Consider the following 24,638-nt stretch of genomic DNA (forward strand, 5'->3'; position numbering starts at 1 on the left):
CACGTCGGCTGGCATGACAGTACTGCGCAGGCGCGGTTTACAGTTAGAAAACCGTGGCTGCGCAGTACTGTCACGCCGGCCGGCGTGATGACGCGTAGCGGCCGGAGTGATGACGATGAGCGTCATCGTTCAGGAAGTGTCAGCCCGACACTCAGCCCCGGTGTCGCCGGTCATGAGGACGCCAGGGGACCCCCCGACCTACTGTGGGTAGTTCCTTTAAAATCGCCCAATTTTACTATCCTTAGCTCTTAGTTTTGTTGCTGGAATCAGAGGCATCCCAGAAGCTATGCTGCTGCTGATGATGCTCAAGTTAGGGCTTGATATGGCTGATAAACTCCTTGCTAAGGAAGTTGCCCCCTGGGTCCTACTGCCACATATGGAGGAGTGGTAGTTGCCCACACTTGCTCCCTGCTTTTGGGGGTGGAAATGAAACTCTTGCCCATAAGCTTTTCGGGGTTCAGCCTCTTTAACCCTTTTTTTCCCCATGCTAACAGGTATGACTGAGCCAGACAGTGTGGGGCTCTACCACCAGAACAATACCATTTCACATGATCCATGACATAGGGAGAGGTCATAAATCTTTCCTCTTTGTGCAAAGCCCCCCAAAAGGCCATATTTCTGGAAAGGCCACAGAAGTTTGGGTTAAGGGCAGCTGCTATCTAAAGGGGGCAGCTGAACTTGGAAAAAGATTTGCTGCATATGGAAGGAAACTGCAAATGGGAATGCATGGAAGAAGTAAGGCACTGCCAAAGGGAGCTTTAAATTAAACAGAAGACCTGCTGTTGGGGATTGCACGTGGCACCCTACCCCCTCTCCCTCACCTCTGGCTCTCCCCTCAGCACTCCCCCTCCAGCATCAATAAGTGGCAGCAGGCAGTGGGCACTGCGACATCTCGTCCCATAAGTCTGCCATTCGACACAAAACACAGGGCCAATCGGTCACCGAACACTTTACAGCACTCAGACATTCTGTGTCCCAATTGAGGGTGACAGTGATTGATTCGGTCCCCCTTGATTGGAGGGGAGGGAATAGAGAAACAGAGTGACTTAGGAGGGATGCTGTAAGGAAACGCGGAAAGGCCGCCGTCTCTCAAGGTGAGGCGGCTGTTTCCGCGTCCAGCATGGCGTCACAACGCGGAAAAAACGCCGCATGCCGCATAGGCAGTGCGGCGGAATCCGCATTGGTAACGGCAGAATCCGCATTGGTAACGGCGGAATCCGCATTGGTAACGGCGGAATCCGCATCAGAGGCGGCCCCCGCACTAGATACATTGCATAACAGTACTGGTGTGGCTGGGACTGATAGTCCACCAAGATTCAGACTTACACACGCGTGAGCACAGAGGCAGAGTTTAAATAACAGTTAGAAGGGAGTCAGCTGACCGGCTGGGTCAGCTGACAATTTCCACTGCTCTCATTGGACCAGCAATTAGGGAGGTCCTGGAAAGGTCCTAGAGTATATATACTGCTGGTTGTTCACTTGCTCTTTGTCTGGCGTGCGATCACATATGTGGGAGCACCCAGATCCGTAGTCAGATCTGCAAGTGTGCCGGGACCAGCTGGAGCTGTAATCCTACACTTAGCTAGATTCTGTTGATAGCTAAAGTACTAGTTTGATTGTGATTATCTGTTATGACTTTTGCCTGCCTTAACTACCCTTCTGAACTCTGATCTTGTACCTCGATAATTCTGATACTCTGTTGTCGATCTCCGGCTCGTTTCTAGACTCCGCCTCAGCCTTTTGATTCTGTACCTCGATATATCTGATACCCCGTTGCCGAACCCTGCCTGTACCTAGACTCCGCCTTTGTCTCCTGATCTTGTACTTTATCTGTCCGTGTGTATACGACCTGGCTTGTCCGACCTCGAGAACCGACCTTACCGTTAGAGGCGGTTCCTCGCTCTGTTAGCGACCCTTCCTTCTGAGGGTCACTTTCAGACATCCTTCCTACTGTCAGTCTGACTCCTCCCGTCTTGGAGAGCTCAGGTCTGCGGAAGGAATCTGTGCAGTACTCCTTGCTGCACTGAGGCATAGTCCTCAAAGTGTTACTGTTACACCAAACACTACACTCTACTCAGGTGAACAGAGGTTAGTCTGTATATCGGATTATCGGTGAGACTGCAAATCACTTATAATCTGGTATATATCTGTATTTCCGGTGATACTGCAGATCACCGGTAATCGGATACTTTCTGTGCCCACCGATCGTTACAGATGCGTCCTGGATAAGACAACTTGGTACTCTTGAACCGGGTGGCCTTAATCGGGGTTTTCCATCCATTTACGTTGGCTAATAGTCCACAGAATTGTTGTTATTCTTTGCCTGTGATATTTTCTACCATGTATATTGTTGTGATGTTTTGATACTTAGCTTTATTTCTTTTTGTTTTTGTTTTTAGATATCCCTGGATGGTGGTATGGCTGACCTGGTTGGGGTGATGTATGAAACCATTTACGTGTTTGCTCCCTTTTTGATTATACTTTGGTGTAGTGCATTTTTGTTCTAGTATAATCTTTCTGCCGTTTGGCTGGATGTCACCTATCTGCTGCCATCTGACTGCGGTCCCTGCAGGGAGGCGTTCCAGGTTTCACCACAGAAGTTGGTGCAGTGTTTATAGTGCAATGTTTGCACTTGTGGTCATTCCTTGTTTTGGCCCTATTATGTGTGCAACCAGCGGTGTGTACTTTATGGGTAATGCACACTGGCGCTCCCTCCTTGGTCCGGACAGTTTTGTGGGGTAAGATCGGAGGACATTTAGCTAGATGCGGCATGTACTGCGCTTTGTTGATGCTTTGGTTGCTACGGCAACCGCCGGGCTTTGCTACAACGTCACTTCCGCAGGTGGTTCCGTATATGCCCTCTGTTCTGCACATCCCTGTTGTGACGTTACAGGGGCTGATTGGTCGGCGCGTGGTCACATGTGCGGAAGTGGGGCCAGCGTTCCATTACCTCCACTCGTGGGCGGCTGTTACAGAGCAGCGTTTTGACTTTATATGGGACGTCTAGCTTTACAGGTAGATGGTTGCATGCACATTTACATACTGTGATACAAGTCCTCCATCAGGTCCGCCGATGACCCCGCCCAGCATGACACCTATTGGTTTTACTGGGGGTGGGCTATTTAAAGACATTTCACTGGTATATTATGTATGGCTACTGAAATTTGATAAAGGGCTAGGCCCGAAACAGCGTCTGTCATTGTTCTTGCCATGCTTTTGATGCAATAAAAGAGCTTAATTACTATTTTCACTAAGTGGTGCTGGTCTCTTTGAAGAAGTTTGATGGCTGAGCGTCTCCAGGGACACTGAGACGAGGACCGCGGCACACTGCATTTTACTTTTTGTGGTGCTCCTCCTGAATACTTTTGTCTACTAAGTTAAAACTTTATGAACAGAAAAAAAAAACTTTTTGTTCTTTATTTAATTTTTTTTAATCTGTATAGTTTTATCTTGTGATGTCCACTTATTCTTTACGGAGTGAGTAGGAGAAAGCTAAAGCGCTGGCACTGCAGTTCATCAGTGAGGGTGGGGGAGAGGGGTGCCAGAACTCAAATATCCAGTGCAACAATGACTTATTCTTTATACTTTCTTTTTCTGACATTTTCTTCTGTAAACTTCTTTCTTCTTCTTTAAAGCGTTCTAAAGAGCTCTAAATGGGTGGTTATCTCAGTAGAGGGAAGCCTTCGGGAAGTGGCTCTGTGCTACTGTGCCTGTGCAGTGTGGCCGAGCTTGTTGACGGAAGAGAGTGCTTCCAGAGGGTGCAGTACTGAATCTATGATCTCTAGGAGGATGTAGGAAGCCTCTGGAGGATCCAGAGGCTTCACTCTACTGAGGTAAGTATCTGAATTTTTCTTTTTACAAACTCACAGGTTTGCTTTAACGTTTTATTCTAGTCTTCTGTAGCTGGCGAAATTGTGGGATTGTCCCAAGCCACTTCCAGAATCCTGGTTCAGGTGTTAAACCCTATTCAGAATGTTGCTACGTGGTGTTCAAAGGACTGCCTTTTTTCCCACAATTCCATGGGAATCTTATGGCCTTGTGGTAAATTACCGCTGTAAAATGGAAATATCGACACGTTACCGAATGGTTACCGAATTGTTATCGATATTTTATCGAATTCACACCGAATGCGGAAAAACCTTGATGTATACAACTAGAAATCGATAAACTTCGAATTCGGTAATTTAACAAACTGGAAAAAGTTATCTCAAAGACAATGATGAATCGAAGCCATGGGTCTTTTCAAGGAATTTTTGTGGACATATTGCCACTAGTGACCCTGTCATGATGAAAGCATGTTTGGGGGCTTTGCAATCAGCTAAAAACTGTTTGATTAGGACAAGGGCATAGCTAGAAACCATGGGACCCCATAGCAAAATGTTGGTTAGAGCCCCCCAAAACAATTATAAGGCAACTTTGTGCCCCCCTTACCCTCACGCAAACACACAATTTTTTTTAGGTAGCCAGAGATTTCCCCAGAATTAGGTAGCGCTCCAGCATTGGTATCCAGAGGTACCCCTTAGTATCAGTTAGCTCCAGGTAGGCCCCAGTATAGGTAGCTAGAAATGCTCCCCTCTATAAGTAACCAGAGGTACCACCAGTATTAGGTAGCCTTCCAGTATGGGTATTCAGAGGTGTCCCCAGTATTTGGTAGCCCCCAGTATGGATAGCCCCAAATGTAGGTAGCCAGAGGTACCCCCAGTATTAGGTATCCTTCTAGTATACGTATTCAGAGAGGCTGCAGTATTAGGTAGCCCTGATTAAAGATAGCCCCAAATATAGGTAGCCAAAGGCAGTGTTAGGTAGCCAGAAGTGAGTAAACTTCTCTCATCCACTCTGCATATGTAGCTCTGCACCCCAGGGCATCTGTCACAGACTCCCTTCTTGCTGCCAGGCATTGCCAGTGTGCCCCACTTTGCTATGGGCCCCATAGCACCTGCTATAGCTGCTATGGTGATCCCTACGCCACTGGATTTGGACAGTGCTCCTGCTTAAAGGGAACCAGAGAGGAACGAGGGGTAAAAAAAAGGCAAAGATTTTATACATACCTGGGGCTTCTTCCAGCCCCATAAGCCTGAATCGCTCCCACGCCGCCGTCCTCAGCTTCCTAGATCCGCCAGTACCGGGCCCGTCACTTCCAGCGGACGCGGCCAATTGTCCGCATCACAGGGGCTCCCTCCATACATGTACGCATGCGGCTGCGCAGTAGGCAGCCACATGCGTATCTGTATGGAGAGAGCACCCTGTGATGCGGAGAATTGGCAGCATCCGCCGGCCGACTGGCCGACTCGCGGCAATGACGGGACCCGGTGGCGGCGGATCCAGGCAGCGTAGGACGGTGGCGTGGGAGCGATCCGTGCGTATGGGGCTGGAGGAAGCCCCAGTTCATCCTCTCTGGTTCCCTTTAAAAATGTGTTTTCCTGCCTAAACTAATCGATTTTTACATGTTTCTACATTTAGCCCTGATAGATGTACCAAATCTGGTTATGATAGCATATATAGTTGCTTTGAAATGAACCGTGACTCTTTTGCATAGACTTCAAACACTGCTGCAGTCAAAGAGATCAGCAGGTCTGCCAGGCAAGTGGTATTGCTTAAAAGGAAATAACTATGGCAGCCACCATATCCCTATTAGTTCAGGTGTGATTTAAAGAACTACATGCTGCAGTTTCATGCCTGCACCTTCAGCTGGAACTTTTAAGAAATAAATCTGGCTTGCCCTCCTTGCTAACTCCCTAAACTATAATCAATTATGCTGTCAATAATAACTCATTAACTCCATTATGGTCTGATGTGGGCAGATAAAAGTTACACTTGCGTACTCAATGAGTATTTCAGAATCACCTTCAGCATGCTTTTGTAAATGAGGGCCTTATTGTTTTCTTTCTTTAGAAAACTTTCAATACCTTGCTCACATTCACTTTTGCAGGCTCATCTGCCAAAAGTTACTACTTATTACCTACAGAAACTAAAAAATGTAACCAAAAATTGTTATTTACTTTGGGTTTCTTGGGCCCATAGCTTTTGTCTGGTTCACCTTAGCTACACATGTGGCCTTGATGGAAATCCAGTTCCAAAAATGAAAAATATAATTCAAATTTTATAAATAGAGCAAAAGAGACTTAAATGTAAAAAAAGTAAGTTACCTTCGACAGAAGTGCTGTTCCCGTCATCTGTACACAATGAAGTCTTCAAGAAACAGACTAGAATGAAGATAGATAAAGTGCAGAACATAGCTCTCCTCTCCATTGTGTCTTCTGGTAGCACGCTGTCCTCTTGGAAGGTTACAATGACTCATTGCAGAGAAAAGTGGTGACGAGGGTCTGGAAACTGTGAGAACCGAACACCTGTCTGCAAAGGCTTTACACTCACAGATAATGATGTAGAGGTGACTGGAGGAGTTTAGATCATTTTGGAGGGTTTTCTCCATCAGAGGACTGTAAAGTAGGTCAGATAAGTATGAACACGCCTAAATGGTCTCTAAAGAACAATTCCGTAGTGGGTATATGCACAATCACATTTAGATATTTTTTAAGAAAAACCCATGTCTATATTTAAAATGAAATGTGTGACATGGATGATGATATTTCCTTATGCAAATCTGGCCAATAATCCCATAAAAGTACCATCTATCACATGAAATATTCTGATAGTTTAGAAAAAATGTAAGCTTAAAGTTTTACTTTAACCACTAGCTGCAAAAGCGGCAGTGTATCTACGCTCGGCGGTTGCTCTCTTACCGCTCCAGGGCCCATATGCAATTCACTTTTTCACCTGAGTTTTCTCCTAGGTGATATTTTTACAACTTGTAAATAAAATGCCTTTTAAACCACCAGCAAGCAAATACTCAAAATAATTTTCACTGTACTTTTTCACCTACTTTTTGGTACTTGTTCCATTACAAAGTGCTGAAAAGTTATTTTAAATTAAAGATGAAAAATTATCTCCTAGGAGAAAACTCAGGAGAAAAAGTGATTTGCATATGGCCCCAGGGGCATAGATATTCATCTTCTAAAGTCTATGTGCAGCACACGCAAATGCATGCGCCCGCTAACCCCTCCATGGTGGTGTACTTGTACACTGATCAGTGAATAGAAACTCAGTTCCCATTCATTGATCTAAGTGTCTGTGATCAATGGCCAACGGCATCAATGAGATGCTGTGGCCAATGATAAGACAAAAGTCACATATACACGCATTACTTCCTATTAGCGTACTAGCAGTACGCACAGAAAGATAAGGTGGGGGAACATCTTGTGGCTGAATACTAAAATTACACCTTACATACAGTATATACATAAAAATGTATGCATATACCATTAAAATAAACCCCTTACCTCCCCTACTCTCCCAATAGTTATCAAAATAAAACATGCATGTATAAAAAAATAACATTTAAAAAAAAAAAAAGTAAATAGTTACCTTAGGGACTTAACTTTTTTAATATGTATGTCATGGGGGTATATTACCGTTATATTTGCAAATAGGGGCTTTTAATTAATGATAGCTGCAAAGTGGAAAAAAATCATTTTTATTTCCAAATGGGCAAATAAAATAGGTGTGTTTTAATTACAGTAGCATGTATTATTTTAAAACTATAATGACGGAAACTGAAAAGTAATGATTTTTTTTCATATTATTCCCGTTAAAATGCATTTAGCATAAAATAATTCTTAACAAAACATAACACTCAAAGAAAGCCAAATTGATGGCAAATAAAACAAGGTATAGATCATTTCAGTGTGAATTTAGTAGTGATAAAGTTATTGGCGATTGAAAGGGACGAGTGTGAAAGGTAAAAATTGCTCTGGTCCACAAGGGGGAAAAACCCCTTAGTGGTGAAGTGGTAAAAATAACAGCTAAAATGCCTATAGATAACTGGTTGCACAATTTAGTAGATGTTAAATATGTGATAATGGATGTTCTAGAGCATACATGGGCAAACTTGGCCCTCCAGCTGTTAAGGAACTACAAGTCCCACAATGCATTGCAGGAGTCCGACAGCCACAGTGATGACTCATAAAGGCAAATGCATTGTGGGATTTGTAGTTCCTTAACAGCTGGAGGGCCAAGTTTGCCCATGTCTGTTCTAGAGGAATGCAGCCTGATCAAAGAAAAGTTTTCCCTCCCCAGCACTAGAAGCATAGGCAGCATTTCCCTGTGCAGCTCGCAAGTGGGAAAACGCTGCAGATTTTGTCCTTAGTGGAAATAGGCCCTTAGGCTCTTTGGCTTTATTAAGCAGAGTCATTCATCACCAGCTTATGTCATCTACTACATGTACAGTATCTCTGTCCTGTTCCACGGGGCTTTGATGATGTCTCTCTTACCGCTAAATCTCATCAATTATTTGTAGAGATAGTCAATTACATGCAAATAATTCTATATTGAATGCAAATTTCATTCAAATTGTATGCAGCTTGGAATCGAACCAATCAGTTTCAACAGGAAGTGAAACTGAGAGGCCCAGTTTCAAGCTGTATGAAATTTTCAATACATTTGTATGTAAGCTGGCATGACTTACACCCAATTGTCCATTTCTAATCATTTGTTTATTCTGTATTATGAGAATCCACCAGAGGAAAATGACACCACCTGGTTGTGTAATTACTTAGTGCAATTGAAAGGAACTGGGAATCTTACTGGAGATCAGAATCAGATCAGAATCTTTTATTTCGCCAAGCACGACTGGGCCGTGCCCGGAATTGGGTTTGGCAAGTACAGGGCTAGGTGAGAACAAGCAGGACATAACGATACATATATGTAAGCAGACAGACAATATAAAGGGTACAGTTACAGCGTTTGAACACATTTGAACACGTATATATGAAGTGTGCAGCCATGTCAGGCAGGGTGCTACTAGATACCACTTGTCGTGGTAGGATGAGGAGGGATCTAAGAGTTCAGATAATTCACGGCTGAGGGGAAGAAACTGTTCCTGTGTCTAGTGGTCCTGGTGTAGATGGATCGGAATCTCCGGCCTAGGGGGAGCTTACTAAAGAAGCGGAAACCTGGGTGGGACGGGTCATTAGCGATTTTTTGAGCTCTGGAGCGCAGTCTAGAGTTGAAGATCTGGGCGAGAGAGGGGAGTGGTTTCTCCACAGTTTTTAAATGAGACCAGAGCTACATGCAGGGCTCTAGTTTTCTGAAAAGCCCACAAAGGTCTAGGTCTTGGGTGGCAGCTGGGGAAGGGGGAGGGGCTGGGCATAAGAGGGATGCTGCATATGGAAGAGGAGGCTGCAAGTGAAATAGAGAGGTTGTAAATAAGGAGCAACACATAGAAATATGGAGCTGCTGTCCAAAGAATCTGTGTATAACTGAAGGGGCCTGCTGTACTTGAATGTTATAGCTGGAAGGGGAGTCATAAGAAAGTTAGCCTAGGGCTGGGAAAAGTATAAATCTGGCCTTGCCTACATGACTTTTACAATTCAGTGCTAGTGCCTTTAGTCAGCACTGGAGGAACCACGGGAGTAATTTCTGTTCTGGTGACTCAGATTGAGAAAGACATTTATTTTATTAAATAACTAATTTCAGTGCACATTTCACGACTCAAGGATCAGCAGCTCCAGAGTTTGGTGTTGCTACAGGTGATAGTAAAATGAGAAAGAGCGGAAATCCAGAACTTTGATATTTGGCCATCTACCCCCAATGTCTCTCAACCTCAGAATCTGATGATTAAATCACTTCCAGAGAAATGGGATAAAGAAGCCACTAACAATTCAATAACATTTTATTATTGCATTATGTATAAGCAAGACATTACATTTACCAGAGTTCAACACAAAAAGCTCCAGAGGCTCATTTTGGGTGTCCCGTGTGAGTCAAATGTATGACATAAATCAAGTATGCAATTTAAATAGAATTTCTGCCAAAACATATTTAGTTTTTTTCCTTAGTGAGGAAGGGTTTTACTGCTGTCTGTGTTGCCTTTCAGGAGTTTTACCCTCACTTCCCCTCACCTTAGGGACATTCAAAGCAAAACTATAAATTGTACTTCCAGATTAGATACCCTTCTATGCAATATAAACAGCCCTGGGTGTTACTGAGAGAGAAAGTGAAGAGCAATCTCTCCAATCGGCACATAAACTGCAAAAACAAAAAACAAAAAACGAATTGAGGTTCTAGCACTACCTCATAATATCCCAGAAAAAAATTGGTTTGTGGTTGGAGTTCCACTTAATGGTTTCCATAAATGGTGTAAATAATACCTGCATACAAATCATTGTTAGAGTTTGGGGACCTTTACCTTGATGTCTGATTTTTTCTAGTTTGCCATAATTTTTTGCCAGCATAGTCTTTGATTTGGTAACCTGAATTTTTCTGTGGGGCACAATATAACAATTCCTAGAAAGACAGTGGAAGAGTGATGTTGCACCCAAGACCAATATTTGACACTATGATGAGTTTGGAGGGAGATAAATTATCCCACATTACACATTACAATTACCTCTGAACCTCCTGACAGATGTACCACTTATTTCACCAATTACCTAAACTACACAGCAACAAATCTCTGGACACCTGGACTACTCTAATAGCAGATGCCCACCAGTTATGGTGCTTATAGGTCACATGAAAAAGCACCATTCATTAAATCAATCTGGTAGGTCAATTACCTTCATTATAAAAATTTGTAGACTAAGGAAAACATTTGAGATAGTCAATTTAATTTGGCATACAGATATAACACGTCAAGTCACAGAGACCAAGCAAATACATACTGAAAAATAAACTATGTTGACAAATCAAAATTGGCCATGTCTGAACACTATATATATATATATATATATATATATATATATATATATATATATATTATATTTCATATGTCTTCTGAGTTGGAATTGGCCTGGACACAATGGGAAAAATCATTCAGTGCCAACTGGTAGCCATATTTGCTGGTTCTGGGCAAAAGCTGTAGGGACAATGCACATTGTAGACGTTTTGAGACAACATTCAATTTTCAGCAAGCGTCGTCCCACTCCTTACGAATGGAGAGGTTCCACTCCCAAGTGAGGTGGTTATGATTGTCATCATCGGTGAAGAAGGACTTGTTGTGGTAGGTGCCTCGTGACAACATTCCTTTAGGGGCTTCTTCTAAGGGAGTCAGAAACTCATATTCTTCCAGTCGAGGTCCATAACTTCCCACCATAAACGTGGCTTTGGCAACTGTGTAAAAGAAACAGAATATAGAAATGTTAAACGCAAATATAAATCCACCAAGAGTCCCGCTCTCTGACCAAAGATCCTTCCATCTCCTTACTTAATAACCAGCTGCCATTCAAAAAATGTGCCTATATGTATTGACTTCATCTCAAAGGCATCCAGACAGAATGGAGAAGCATAATTTCCTGCTCATTGCTTAGTATCCTTCCCCATTTCTTACCATTCTAGCCAAGGAAGTGTGCAAAAATCCCCTTGGTTATTCTTCAATAAATTAATAAAGATCTATAGAATTTTTTCAATACAAAGTTAACGTGGATTAACAGGAAAATTAAAATTTTACACACCAGCTCCATTCCCAACTTATGCAGACATGAAATACAGTATAGACGCCTGGAAAAAAGGGCGCAGGGGTCAGGGATAGCCACTAGTAAAATATTGCTAACGTTAGTTAGTTTCCTAACCCTAAGACCCCCTCCTGGTGGTGCCTAACCCTAAGACCCCCCCGGTGGTGCCTAACACTAAGACCCCACCAGTGGTGCCTAACCTGGACCCCCCCCCCCCCAGTGGGGCCTAACACTAAGACCCTGCCAGTGGCACCTAAACCTAACCCCCCCTGGTGGCACCTAACCCTAATTCCCTCTCCTAAAGCTAACCCCTTCTCTTCCGCAAAGCCACAACATGCAACTATGAAGGTAAATGTTGCAAAATGTGGGTGTTATTATAGGCACCTAAGGTGTCACCGTTTTTTCCGTAAAGGCTCCTGCGCCTTTTTTGTTTGCTGCTTCGCCACCATATATCCATATGTGTATTTTCTGTATTGGATCACTATGACAAAAGCCTGTGACTTTTTCCTAAGTAATTGTCACAAAGTTAGTCTTTTTTTTTTTTTTAGCTTTATAAAGTAATGCAGCTGACTTTCACCTCTCACTCCTGCCCGGAAGGTATTCTGAACATACTTCAGTCCTGATACGATGTCTTTATTTACCTGAAACACAGAAAAAGGTCTTTGAGTTCCATGTTGTAAACTAGAAGCCATAAGCATAAGTCATATTATTTTAAAACTCACTTTAAAACAGATTTTGACTCTGTATTCTGCCCCTTCCTTCATGACAAACGTTTCCTTCTTAAGGCTTTCCAGATCCTCTGTAAATAATACAGGAACATTAAAAATTGATAATTCGTAAAACGTAAAATAAAGTATAACATGCAACCCACAAAGTTACACAAAAGAGGAACGATCTAGATCATGAGATCTATCAATGTATATCATGTACTAGTCATTTAGACTTAATTGGCCAAACACAGAACTATAATAAACAAAAGAAAATATGCCCATTTGTGCCAAAAAGAGTAATAAAATTATGAATATTTCACACAATATGATGCAAAAATTCAAAATCTATTTTATTGAGGTCAGAAATATCTATAGTAAAATACAATTAAAACATGATTAAAATCTCCCAGTTAAAACGAATTATAATCAGATTATAAATTATAAAGTTGTGTAAAAAACTTCTGTGTGATCCAAGCCAAAATATATGTGTGTATATATATATATATATATATATATATATATGTATATATATATATATATATATATATATATATATATATATATATATATATATATATATACACACACTATAGAATTCAAAAATACATTAGTGGCAACTCGTACAAAAATAAGTGTCCATACCTAATATAGTGACCAAGTGCCAATAAATACATAAATAATCACAATAATACAATAAATCCAAAAAAGCTAAGTGAATAAGCAGACACTGCACGTGAGGCTGCATGCATATGGAGCCCCGCAGAAAAATATTACGGGGATGCACATGCACACACAACATGCACAGCGCTGTGTGCAAAAAACAATGTAAACAACGAAGATTGCCAGGAGTGATAGGGAAAAGTGCTGCTAGTGCAGAAATATGTGAGGCTGCCTTACGAGGATGTCTGGTATAGGAGACCGGGAAAACCGCCTGACGCGGTCGTAGCTCCAGCTGCTTCTAAAGGAGCCTGGAGTCTTTGGAAAAAATCACCATTGATCCCAGGCCCCTAGCAATGACTTATTATAAATATGCCCTATAAATTACTTTTTTCATAAGTGCTGTCACACTAACAGTAGGTTGTAAAAAGCTGACAGATCCGAGATTTTGGGCTAGACCATCTCCTTCTGGGAGATTCTTAGCATAATATTACCATAATGCTTTACAAATGCATTCCCTGGAAAGGATCTAAACAAAGATGTTTGCCAGTCTCCCTTCTAAAGGTACATACATACATCGGATTAGCGCAAATGACCCGTCGTTTGGACGTCCAAACCACCGGTCATTCTGACGTCAAATCGGGCGTGTGTACAGTCTGTCGTTCAGCTGATAAGAGCGGACTTGAGTGATCTGCCAAGCGGATTCCTCTAGGAATTGATTTACAGTATATTCTGGGGAATAAGACTACATTTTAACCCTTGAAAATCTTCTGAAAAGTCGGGGTCTTCTTATACACCGGGTGTCTTTGATGCTGGGTGATACACGATGCTGATACGTGATGCGCATACACGACATGCTGATGATTAATTACCGGATGCTGGAGATTCGGAGGTCGCCCAGGATATGGAAGAAAGAGATTGCACTGGGCCCATAAAACACGCCTCTTCCACCCGTCTGGCCCTCCCTATCCTGTTACCACTTCTCAGATCTCGCTGCTGAGGACTGTAATGAAGCAGTGCAGGCAAGCATGTGCGAGACTGAGATGGAGGTAATTAGGATACAAGGGCAGGCCAGACAGGTGAAAGAGGCATGTTTTATGGGCACAGTGCAATCTATTCTTCCATACCGCTCTGATAGACAGGGAGAGCTGACCGATCTGCTTTAATACAGGTAGAGCTGACCAATCCGCTTATTTAGAGGGATAGTTGACCAATCCAACCAGTCAATCACCTGTATACTGTAATATACTGGGTACCACATATAGTACAACACCAGTATCTGTTCATACATAGCACAAGTATATGATTTTTTTTTTATTTGGTCTGAGTTGGAAGAGGGGTAGTCTTATACGGTGAGTATATCCCAAACTCTATATTTTAACTGGAAAAGTTTGGGGGTCGTTTTATATGCCCAGTCGTCTTATACGCCGGAATATACGGTAGATGAAATGGGGCCCTAGGCAAGATAGCAGTTTTTTCCCACCTCTGATGGTCATCTAGCTTTTTTTGTAAGATTTGGTGGGGCTAACATTCACCAGGTAGACTCTATCCAGGCCCCAGGTAACTGCCTAGAATTGCCTTGTGGATGATCGGGCTCTGCTTCTTTCTATGCAGAGTTGTTTGAAATGCAAAAAAAGAGGAATTAAAAAACAAAAACAAAGCAACGTGCATTCAGATCCCTAGCAAAGGTATAACTTTGGATGATGGTTTTACTATTTGCATACAGTATATTATTCTGTATAGCCATCTATAGATGCCAGGTGTACAGGATTTTTTCCCCCAAAGCCACAACATGTTTTTCTTTTAAATAACATATAACGTATTATTAACATATTATTAACATACAAAAATGTCACCTACTAGTAAGGTCCATTGTGATTGGTTTAGGAGCTGTACTGCAGACCAGCGTGAGTCGGGTCACTGTCACATTTGGTGCTGCTGGATCTAAAAAACAAAAATCAATACTTAGTTCCCATGAAATAGGTGAATGGAATGCAAAACTGTTATAATGGCCAGGGGTGCTCGGATACCTCTTTTTAAAATCCGAATTGATTCGGATCCGGACACCCAGATATCCGGATCCGAATCGGATATCCGAATCTGAACTTTTGGGTATCCGAGTAGAATCGGATATCCGAACCCAATATCCGATCGGATTCGGATATCCGGATAGAAAACCGGAAGTGGCCTTTAAAATGCCTCCAAAACATTTTAGAAGGTAAAAAACCTCTCTCTCTCTCTCTCTCTCTCTCTCTCTCTCTCTCTCTCTTTCTATCTCTCTCTCTCTTTTTCTCCCCCACTGAACTGAATTGTGCCTTGAAAACCTTCTGCTTGGATACCAGAGTGAAAAATCCGACCAAGATTTCGGATTTCAAATAGAAATCCGAATTAACTCGGATAGTGCTATTCGGAATTCCACAGCTATCCGGAAACCAATCCAAAGTTCTGATAGGGCTAAAAAGTTCGGATTATCTGGGTAGTTCGGATACCCGAATATTGGATGATCACCACTGATAACGGCCACACTTATTAGGAAGTGATTAGTTACATAAGCTAGTTTGTTTGTGTTTTACACTCTTTTTAGGAATAGAGATGAGCAATTCTAGAATTTCTCCTGCAAGGAAAGTTCACAGAGAAACAAGCACAAACAATCTATCAGATCCGTTTGTACTGTTCTGCATGGCTGATTGTCTCTCCTTGTGTAGGCCAATCAAAGAAACAGATTAACTCTGAAATACCTATCTTCGCAGGAGGAACACAGGAATTGGACATCTTTATTCAGCAGTGGTAGTGTTAGAGTAGGAGAGGGAAGTTAATATTACCAATATAATTATTAGTTTATCTCATGATAAAGAAAATCTTGGCGACAACAAAAATTATATGCAGTCATTTGTATTTGCTTATCTTGTGATTAACTTTTGATTATGACCAAGAGTCAAAAGGCAACAATTGGTGGAGGGGTGGAAAGGGGATCTTGAAATGAGGGAAAGGATTTGGAAGTCAGGACATTCACATGCAGAATTTCGGTGAGCTCTGCTAAAGTTGTGTAAAGGCGTTTTTAGAATAGAAATTGGTATGTAGATGTTTTTTGTCTCTATCAAAATGATGATTAATTTTCTTTAGTGGATGAGCAGCAGAGGAAAAACAGCTCTCCATGCACCTGTCTTGCCAAATAGAAAAAATCATCTAGCATAGGGAGCCTTAAAGGGAGGCTCCCTATGCTAGATGATTTTTTTTATTTGGCACTGCTATTGGCCTGATGACGAGGGCTGAGACCCGCGAAACGCTTTGCCGGTGCTAATTAGTAAAAATTATTTTGTATTAATTACAGAGATTACGTCATTGAGGTAAGCAACCTCATATTACCTATCGTTTTTAAGCTGATTTTAGATGCTTTAATTACACCAGGGCGCCTCTTTCCTTCGTTGTACTATCATTAGGACTCTGCATAAGGAAGGAGGAAGGAAGGCACTCGGGTGGGGTGGGGGGTCACCTTTCCATCATCAGGTGCCTGTAGGCACATGCCTACAGTGCCTTATGGTGAATCTGGCCCTGTATGGATGTCAAGAATATGATGTCCACACTTGTTTTATGACCCTTGCAAGATGGGCTCCCAGCCTGTGAGGGTCACCAGCAATATGTAAGGGAAAGGGTGTGAACATTGGGGGTTCCAGTTCCATGGGTGTCCCCATGATGCATAGTTATGCCCTCGTTCCTACCCTATCCATTAACTCTCCAAAAATAAGAACTAAACCATCATTTTGCTATATATGAGCCAAGCAATGGGGCTGAAATTATACACCGTAGTTGATAGGTATGGCACTTGGTTGTATAACAGCTGTGGTAGGTGTGGCACTTGGTTGTATATGCCTGGCATCTCCGATTGCATTAGCTTTGTGGTAGCACCAGAATACAGTGCAGTGTGTAGCAGAATGAACGGCTTCATGCCATACATCATACGTTTAGCATTTTGAAGCACATTATAGAGAGAATGTGCAAGTCTGCTGGATGATGACTCAGCAATGTGGAGATAGAGGAGGGAAGCATTGTGAAAGAGAAGTTATGAAATGCATTATCCGTGCACTTCATAACCACACATCATGTGAGCTCTGGCCATGCAGAGCCTCTGCTGCTCTGTACAGGCAAAAGAGAGAGAGTAAGAGAGAGAGGCTTGCTGTGCAGCATTCAGTCACCCATAGCAACCAATTCAAATCTGAAATACGATTGGCTGCCTTCAGTTTCTCTAGCTTGAAAATTGTTAATTTACTAGCAATAAAATCTGCTTGCTACACAAGCTAGATGGTTGTCAGTTGCGTGCATGAAATAGGGGCATGAGGAAAATTGGGTGCCTATTTTCATTAATAAAATTATCGTGAACATCCACCAATATTTTTTGTTTTTAAAGCGTAAATAGTGTAAATCCCTGTAATAAACGATAGGTAGATATAAATGATATTTTACTACAGCTTAGCCTAACCCTACTCTTACACAGAACCCTCCCTTCCTGACGCCCAACCCTAAAACCCGCCTTTCCTGACGCCTAACCCTAAAACCCTCCTACAACTTAACCTAACCCTACTCTTACACAAAACCCTCCCTTCCTGACGCCCAACCCTAAAACCCACATTCCTGACGCCTAACCCTAAAACCCCCCTTCAACTTAACCTAACCCTACTCTTACACAGAACCTTCCCTTCCTGATGCCCAAACCTAAAACCCGCTTTCCTGATCTCTAACCCTAAAGCCACCCTACAACTTAACCTAACCCTACACTTACACAGATCCCTCCCTTCCTGACACCCAACCCTAAAACCTGCTTTCCTGATGCCTAACCCTAAAACCACCCTACAAGTTAACCTAACCCTACTCTTACTCAGATCCCTCCCACCCTGACACCCAACCCTAAAACCCGCCTTTCTGACGCCTAACCCTGAACCCCCCCTACAACTTAACCTAACGCTACTCTTACACAGAACCTTCCCTTCCTGATACCCAACCCTAAAACCCGCTTTCCTGATCTCTAACCCTAAAGCCACCCTACAACTTAACCTAACCCTACTCTTACACAGATCCCTCCCTTCCTGACACCCAACTCTAAAACCTGTTTCCTGAAGCCTAACCCTAAAACCCCCCTACAACTTAACCTAATCCTACTCTTACTCAGATCCCTCCCACCCTGATGCCCAACCCTAAAACCCGCCTTCCTGATGCCTAACCCTAAAACCCTGCTTCTTGCCACCCAACCCTAAAACCCCTCTTCTTGCCACCCAACCCTAAAACCCCTCTTCTTGCCACCCAACCTTAAAACCCCTCTTCTTGACGCCAAACCCTAAAACCCCTTTTCTTGATGCTTCATAGCCAATAGTTGCATCAGCGCCCATTTAGTGCCCAAATCGTCCATTAGCCATAGGCGCCCAAATTTCATGCTTCGCTTCAGTTGCCTCGGCCGAGAATCTAGAACGTGTGCAGTGGGCCCAATCCTCCCTGTTGCATTGGTGAGCCAAAATGGTAAGCCTCAAGCCTCTAGTCTGAACCTCATGTCATCCGCTAATACATGTAATTTACCGTGCTTACTCTGAATAATTGAAGACACCGTACAGGACAGTAGCCAGTCTGTCCTTTCCCTCAACTGCCTATGCATATCTGCCATGTTGACCTGAGCACATCCCTGGTGAACCAATCAGTATAGTGAGTGTAGAGCAAAGAATAGTAGTGTGAGTAAATATGGGTGCAGTTATATTTTAGAGTTCATTTTTTATTATGAGAAAGCAATGATAACAGCAATATGACAGTAGTATTTCATCATAGTTACAGTTGGATTAACCAGTCTTAGATATAGTATCACATATCATTCATTTTTATTTTATGCTCCTCTGATTTGCTTTATCATTTGTTGTAAAGTGGGTGTGGCTATATTTTAATAGTGAATTTACTGGTTATTGATTATTATAGACCAAGTCTATAAAATTAGGGCATAAGGATGCATTTAATATTTAAGCAGCTTGGATATTAATGAAGAGGTTTTTTACCGGTGAAGGCGGTGCTGATATCGGTCGATATTGCGTCGGGGGGTCTATTTGAAAAGGGTGCCTGGGAAAAAGGGCGCCTGGTGGAGCCCATATATGCCAAATTCGGCTACAAAAAAGGCACCTGTTGTAGCCCATATACCAACTTTGGCTACAAAGGGCGCCTGGTGTAGCCCATATATTCCAAATTCGGCTACAAAGGGCGTCCGGTGTAGCCCATATATATTTCCAATTCGGCTTCAAAGGGCGCCTGGTGTAGCCCATATATGCCAAATTCGGCTATAAAGGGCGCCCGGTATAGCCCATATATGTCAAATGCGGCTACAAAGGACACCTGTTGTAGCCCATAGATGCCATATAGTTTTAGTTTATAAAAAGGATGCTGTTATAGGCAAAATTTGTTGGGCTATAAAAGGGCTCTAGATATAGCTGAGAAAAGTGATTACTATGACCTAACTTCTCCCTACTCTCACACAGAACCCTCCCCTGATGGTGCCTAATCCTAACCCCCCTGGTGGTGCGTAACCCTAACGCCTCCCTGGTGGTACCTAACCCTAAGACTCCCCTGTTGGTGCCTAACCCTAAGACTCCCCTGGTGGTGCCTAACCTTAAGACCCCCAGGTGGTGCCTAATCCTAAGACCCCCCAGATGGTGCCTAACCCTAAGACTTCCCTGGTGGTGCCTAACCCTAAACCCCCCCAGTGGTGCCTAACCCTAAGACCCCCCCCCCCACACACACACACTTGTGATGCCTAATCCTAACTCCCCCTGCACCCCCGAATCATAAATCTTGGCTATAAAAGGGCGAGCTTTTGTAGCAGAATCAAAAACCTTGTAGTCGAAAATCTTGTAGCTGAATAAAAAATATGGGCTACAAAGGGGCGCCCTTCTACAGCAGAATCAAAAACCTTGTAGCCGAATAAAAAAATATGGGCTACAAAGGGGTGCCCTACTGTAGCCGGAAACCTTGTAGCCCAAAAAAAAATATGGGCTACAAATGAGTGCCCTTCTGTAGCCGAAAATCTTGTAGCTGAAAAAAATATGGGCTACAAAGGGGCTCCCCACTGTAGCCAAAAACCTTGTAGCCGAAAAACAATTATGGGCTACTAAGGGGTGCCCTACTGTAGCCGAAAACCTTGTAGATGAAAAAATATGAGCTACAAAGGGGCACCCGCTTGTAGCCTATATCAAAACTCGGGCGCCCTTTTCACCACCTTGTAGCCCATATTTCTAGAAATAACATTGATGTCTATGGAGGCGCCCTTTTCATACAGGCAGCTCAGGCGCCCTTTTCAACTGATCCCGCGCCGGGAGGTGTGGTTGGTTAGGGTTATGCATGAAAAGAGGATATAGATTAGGGTTAAGGATCGAAAAAGGTTATTGGTTAGGATTAGGCATTGATGGAGGATATCAGTTAGAGTTAGGCATTGATAGAAGATAGGGTTAGGCATTGAGTATACCAGTTAGGTTTAGACATCAATAGAGTATATTGGTTAAGGTTAGGCACTGATACAGGTAGGGTTCAAGGGAAAATAGGGTTAGCTTTAGCTAGACAAGCGGAGGTTACTGTTAGGCATGGGTTGGGTGCAATAACACATTTTGGTTTAAACAGTGAGGATATTGGCAGAGGGAGTTAGCAGTGCCCAGAGGGTAATTTTGGTGCTAGGTGCATCCACTAAAGTTATCAGAAATATTTGTGCTCTAATTTACTTGCAGCTTTATTTAATGTACGGGGTGAGTGGACCATCGTTCTTACACACTCTCCAATACTGCCATACCTGCCACTACTGGTGCTTCTCCCAGCAGAGATTTCTTGTACTTGGCTAAACTCTCATCATCTTTATCCAGTTCCTGAATCTCTTGCAGTGATTTCTGTGGTGGAGGTTTATAATTCAGCTTGGAGTCCACTTCATCATCCTCATCCTCCACCACTTCATGCACAACAGCCTCGTTTTCAGACATAGCTGCCTGCAAAGGGACAAGAATAACCATGTGACATTGCTTTCATGTCTCTGTAAATAAATTAATGTGAGGAGGAGTGCCTGTTACAACAGCCTAGATTCAATAAGGTAAAACTTTATTTGTAAAGCAAAAATAACCTCAATGTAAAAAAACAAACACTCATGTCTCTGATGGTCCCCTTCATCCTTTACCTAATAGGTGGCTCCATGTGAATGTCCTATCATTTTCTGCTTCAAAACTTATACTCTATAGCACCTTTTCATGGATGCTTAAAGAGGAACCCCAGTGAAAATAATGTTATAAAAAAGTGCTTCGTTTTTACAAAACTTATGTATAAATGATTTAGTCAGTGTTTTCCCTTTGTAAAATCTTTCCTCTGCCTGATTTAAATTCTGACATTTACCACATGGTGACATTTTTACTGCTGGCAGGTGATGTCAGTGGAAGGAGATGCTGCTTGCTTTTTGGCAGTTGGACCCAGCTGTAAACAGCTGTTATTTCCCACAATGCAACGAGGTTCACAGTACATTTCTCCCAGAGTAAAATGTGCTATTAATTACTTTCCTCCTATGTTGCTGTTGCTTACAGTAGGTAGTAGAAATCTGACAGAATGGACAGGATTTGGACTAGCCCATCTCCTCATGGGGTAACTTCAGGGTTTTCTTTATTTTCAAAAGCACTTAGAGAACAGGCGATGCTCAGGCAAACTGCCCGAATAGTGGGCGTGTGTGTGTGTGGGGTGGTTGGGTTCTGGCCTGCATCTTTGAATAGATCCTTTCCAGGGAGTGCTTATGTAAAGAATACCCCATGAAGAGATGAACTAGTCAGAAACCTGTCACCTCCTTCAGATTTCTACTAACTACTGTAAGTAACAACAAGATAGGAAAACAGTAATTTATAGCTCATTTTACTCTGGAAGAAACATGCTTCTTATTTTTATATGTTTACACGTATTTTAACCACTTCACCCCAAAGGGGATTTTACCCTAACGGACAAGAGCGATTTTCCCCTTTCAGTGCACATCCCTTTCATTTGCCAATAGCTTAACCACTTGCCGACCGCCCACAGCCCATGGGCGGCGGCAAAGTGGACGCCTAAAGGACCGCAATACGCCTTCAGGCGGCGCGTCCTTTAGGCATGCCGGGGGAGCGATCGCGTCATTGATGACGCGCGCTTCCCCCGGCAACTGGCTCCGCCCACCTGCCGTAACATCCCGCCGGCCATACGGAAGCGCCGGCGGGATGTTAACCCCGCGATCGCCGCTACAAAGTGTATAATACACTTTGTAATGTATACAAAGTGTATTATACAGGCTGCCTCCTGCCCTGGTGGTCCCAGTGTCCGAGGGACCACCAGGGCAGGCTGCAGCCACCCTAGTCTGCACCCAAACACACTGATCTGCCCCCCCCGCCCACTGATCGCCCACAGCACCCCTCAGACCCCCCCCTGCCCACCCCCCAGACCCCTGTTTGCACCCAATCACCCCCCTAATAACCCATCAATCACTCCCTGTCACTATCTGTCAACGCTATTTTTTTTTTATCCCCCCCCTGCCCCCTGCCCCCTCCTGATCACCCCCCACCCCTCAGATTCTCCCCAGACCCCCCCCCAGACCCCCCCCCCGTGTACTGTATGCATCTATCTTCCCTGATAACCTGTCAATCACCCGTCAATCACCCATCAATCACCCATCAATCACCCATCAATCACCCCCTGTCACTGCCACCCAACAATCAGCCCCTAACCTGCCCCTTGCGGGCAATCTGATCACCCACCCACACCAATAGATCGCCCGCAGATCCGACATCAGATCACCTCCCAAATCCATTGTTTACATCTATTCTCTCCTCTAAACACCCACTAATTACCCATCAATCACCCATCAATCACCCCCTATCACCACCTGTCACTTTTACCTATCAGATCAGACCCTAATCTGCCCCTTGCGGGCACCCAATCACCCGCCAACACGCTCAGATTGCCCTCTGACCCCCCCTTATCAATTCGCCAGTGCATTAATTACATCTGTTCTTCCCTGTAATAACCCACTGATCACCTGTCAATCACCTGCCAATCACCTATCACCCATCAATCACCCCCTGTAACCCCCTGTCACTGCCACCCATCAATCAGCCCCTAACCTGCCCCTTGCGGGCAATCTGATCACCCACCCACACCATTAGATCGCCCGCAAACCCGTCGTCAGATTACCTCCCAAATGTATTGTTTACATCTGTTATCTTCTCTAAACACCCACTAATTACCCATCAATCACCCCCTATCACCACCTGTCACTGTTACCTATCAGATCAGACCCTAAGCTGCCCCTTGTGGGCACCCAATCACCCGCCCACACGCTCAGATTGCCCTCAGACCCCCCCTTATCAATTCACCAGTGCATTAATTACATCTGTCCTTCCCTGTAATAACCCACTGATCACCTGTCAATCACCTGCCAATCACCTATCACCCATCAATCACCCCCTGTCACTGCCACCCAACAATCAGCCCCTAACCTGCCCCTTGCGGGCAAACTGATCACCCACCCACACCAATAGATCGCCCTCAGATCCGACATCAGATCACCACCCAAGCGCAGTGTTTCCATCTATTCTCTCCTCTAAACACTCACTAATTACCCATCAATCACCCATCAATCACCCCCTATCGCCACCTGTCACTGTTACCCATCAGATCAGACCCTAATCTGCCCCTTGCGGGCACCCAATCACCCGCCTACACGCTCAGATTGCCCTCAGACCCCCCCTTATCAATTCGCCAGGGCATTATTTACATCTGTCCTTCCCTGTAATAACCCACTGATCACCTGTCAATCACCTGTCAATCACCCATCAATCACCCCCTGTCACTGCCACCCATCAATCACCCCTGTCACTGCCACCCATCAATCAGCCCCTAACCTGCCCCTTGCGGGCAAACTGATCACCCACCCACACCAATAGATCGCCCGCAGATCCGACATCAGATCACCACCCAAGCGCAGTGTTTCCATCTATTCTCTCCTCTAAACACCCACTAATTACCCATCAATCACCCCCGATCACCACCTGTCACTGTTACCCATCAGATCAGACCCTAATCTGCCCCTTGCGGGCACCCAATCACCCGCCTACACGCTCAGATTGCCCTCAGACCCCCCCTTATCAATTCGCCAGGGCATTATTTACATCTGTCCTTCCCTGTAATAACCCACTGATCACCTGTCAATCACCTGTCAATCACCCATCAATCACCCCCTGTCACTGCCACCCATCAATCACCCCTGTCACTGCCACCCATCAATCAGCCCCTAACCTGCCCCTTGCGGGCAAACTGATCACCCACCCACACCAATAGATCGCCCGCAGATCCGACGTCCGATCACCTCCCAAGTGCAGTGTTCACATTTGTTCTCTACCCTAAACACCCACTAATTACCCATCAATCACCCCCTGTCACTGCTACCTATCAGATTAGACCCCTATCTGCCCCTAGGGCACTCAATCACCCGCCCACACCCTCAGAATGCCCTCAGACCCCAGCCCTGATCACCTCGCCAGTGCATTGCTTGCATCTATTCCCCCCTCTAATCACACCTTGAGACACCCATCAATCACCTCCTGTCACCCCCTAGCACACCTACCCATCAGATCAGGCCCTAATTTGCCCCGTGTGGGCTCCTGATCACTCGGCCAAACCCTCGGATCCCCCTCAGACCCCCTTCCGATCACCTCCCCAGTGCATTGATTGCATCTATTTTCCCCTCTAACCACCC

The 24,638-nt window shown here is 44.0% G+C and overlaps 1 protein-coding gene across 3 annotated transcripts in view; it reads right to left on the reverse strand.

Annotated features, from left to right (window-relative positions):
* Positions 1–9,709: 9,709 nt before the first annotated feature.
* The window catches only part of ARHGDIB (Rho GDP dissociation inhibitor beta), a 40,568-nt gene continuing 25,639 nt past the window's right edge, over positions 9,710–24,638 (reverse strand). For all 3 annotated transcript variants that reach the window (XM_068251597.1, XM_068251598.1, XM_068251599.1), the window contains exons 2-6: positions 20,679–20,868; positions 14,735–14,818; positions 12,230–12,306; positions 12,085–12,148; positions 9,710–11,166 (exon numbers count right to left, since the gene is read on the reverse strand). In XM_068251597.1, the coding sequence (XP_068107698.1) occupies positions 10,961–11,166; positions 12,085–12,148; positions 12,230–12,306; positions 14,735–14,818; positions 20,679–20,862 (615 nt within the window). In that variant the 5' untranslated portion in view covers positions 20,863–20,868 and the 3' untranslated portion in view covers positions 9,710–10,960. The remainder of the gene's footprint in view (positions 11,167–12,084; positions 12,149–12,229; positions 12,307–14,734; positions 14,819–20,678; positions 20,869–24,638) is intronic.

Source organism: Hyperolius riggenbachi, chromosome 9, assembly GCF_040937935.1.
Source record: "Hyperolius riggenbachi isolate aHypRig1 chromosome 9, aHypRig1.pri, whole genome shotgun sequence".
Classification (NCBI taxonomy): Eukaryota; Metazoa; Chordata; class Amphibia; order Anura; family Hyperoliidae; genus Hyperolius; species Hyperolius riggenbachi.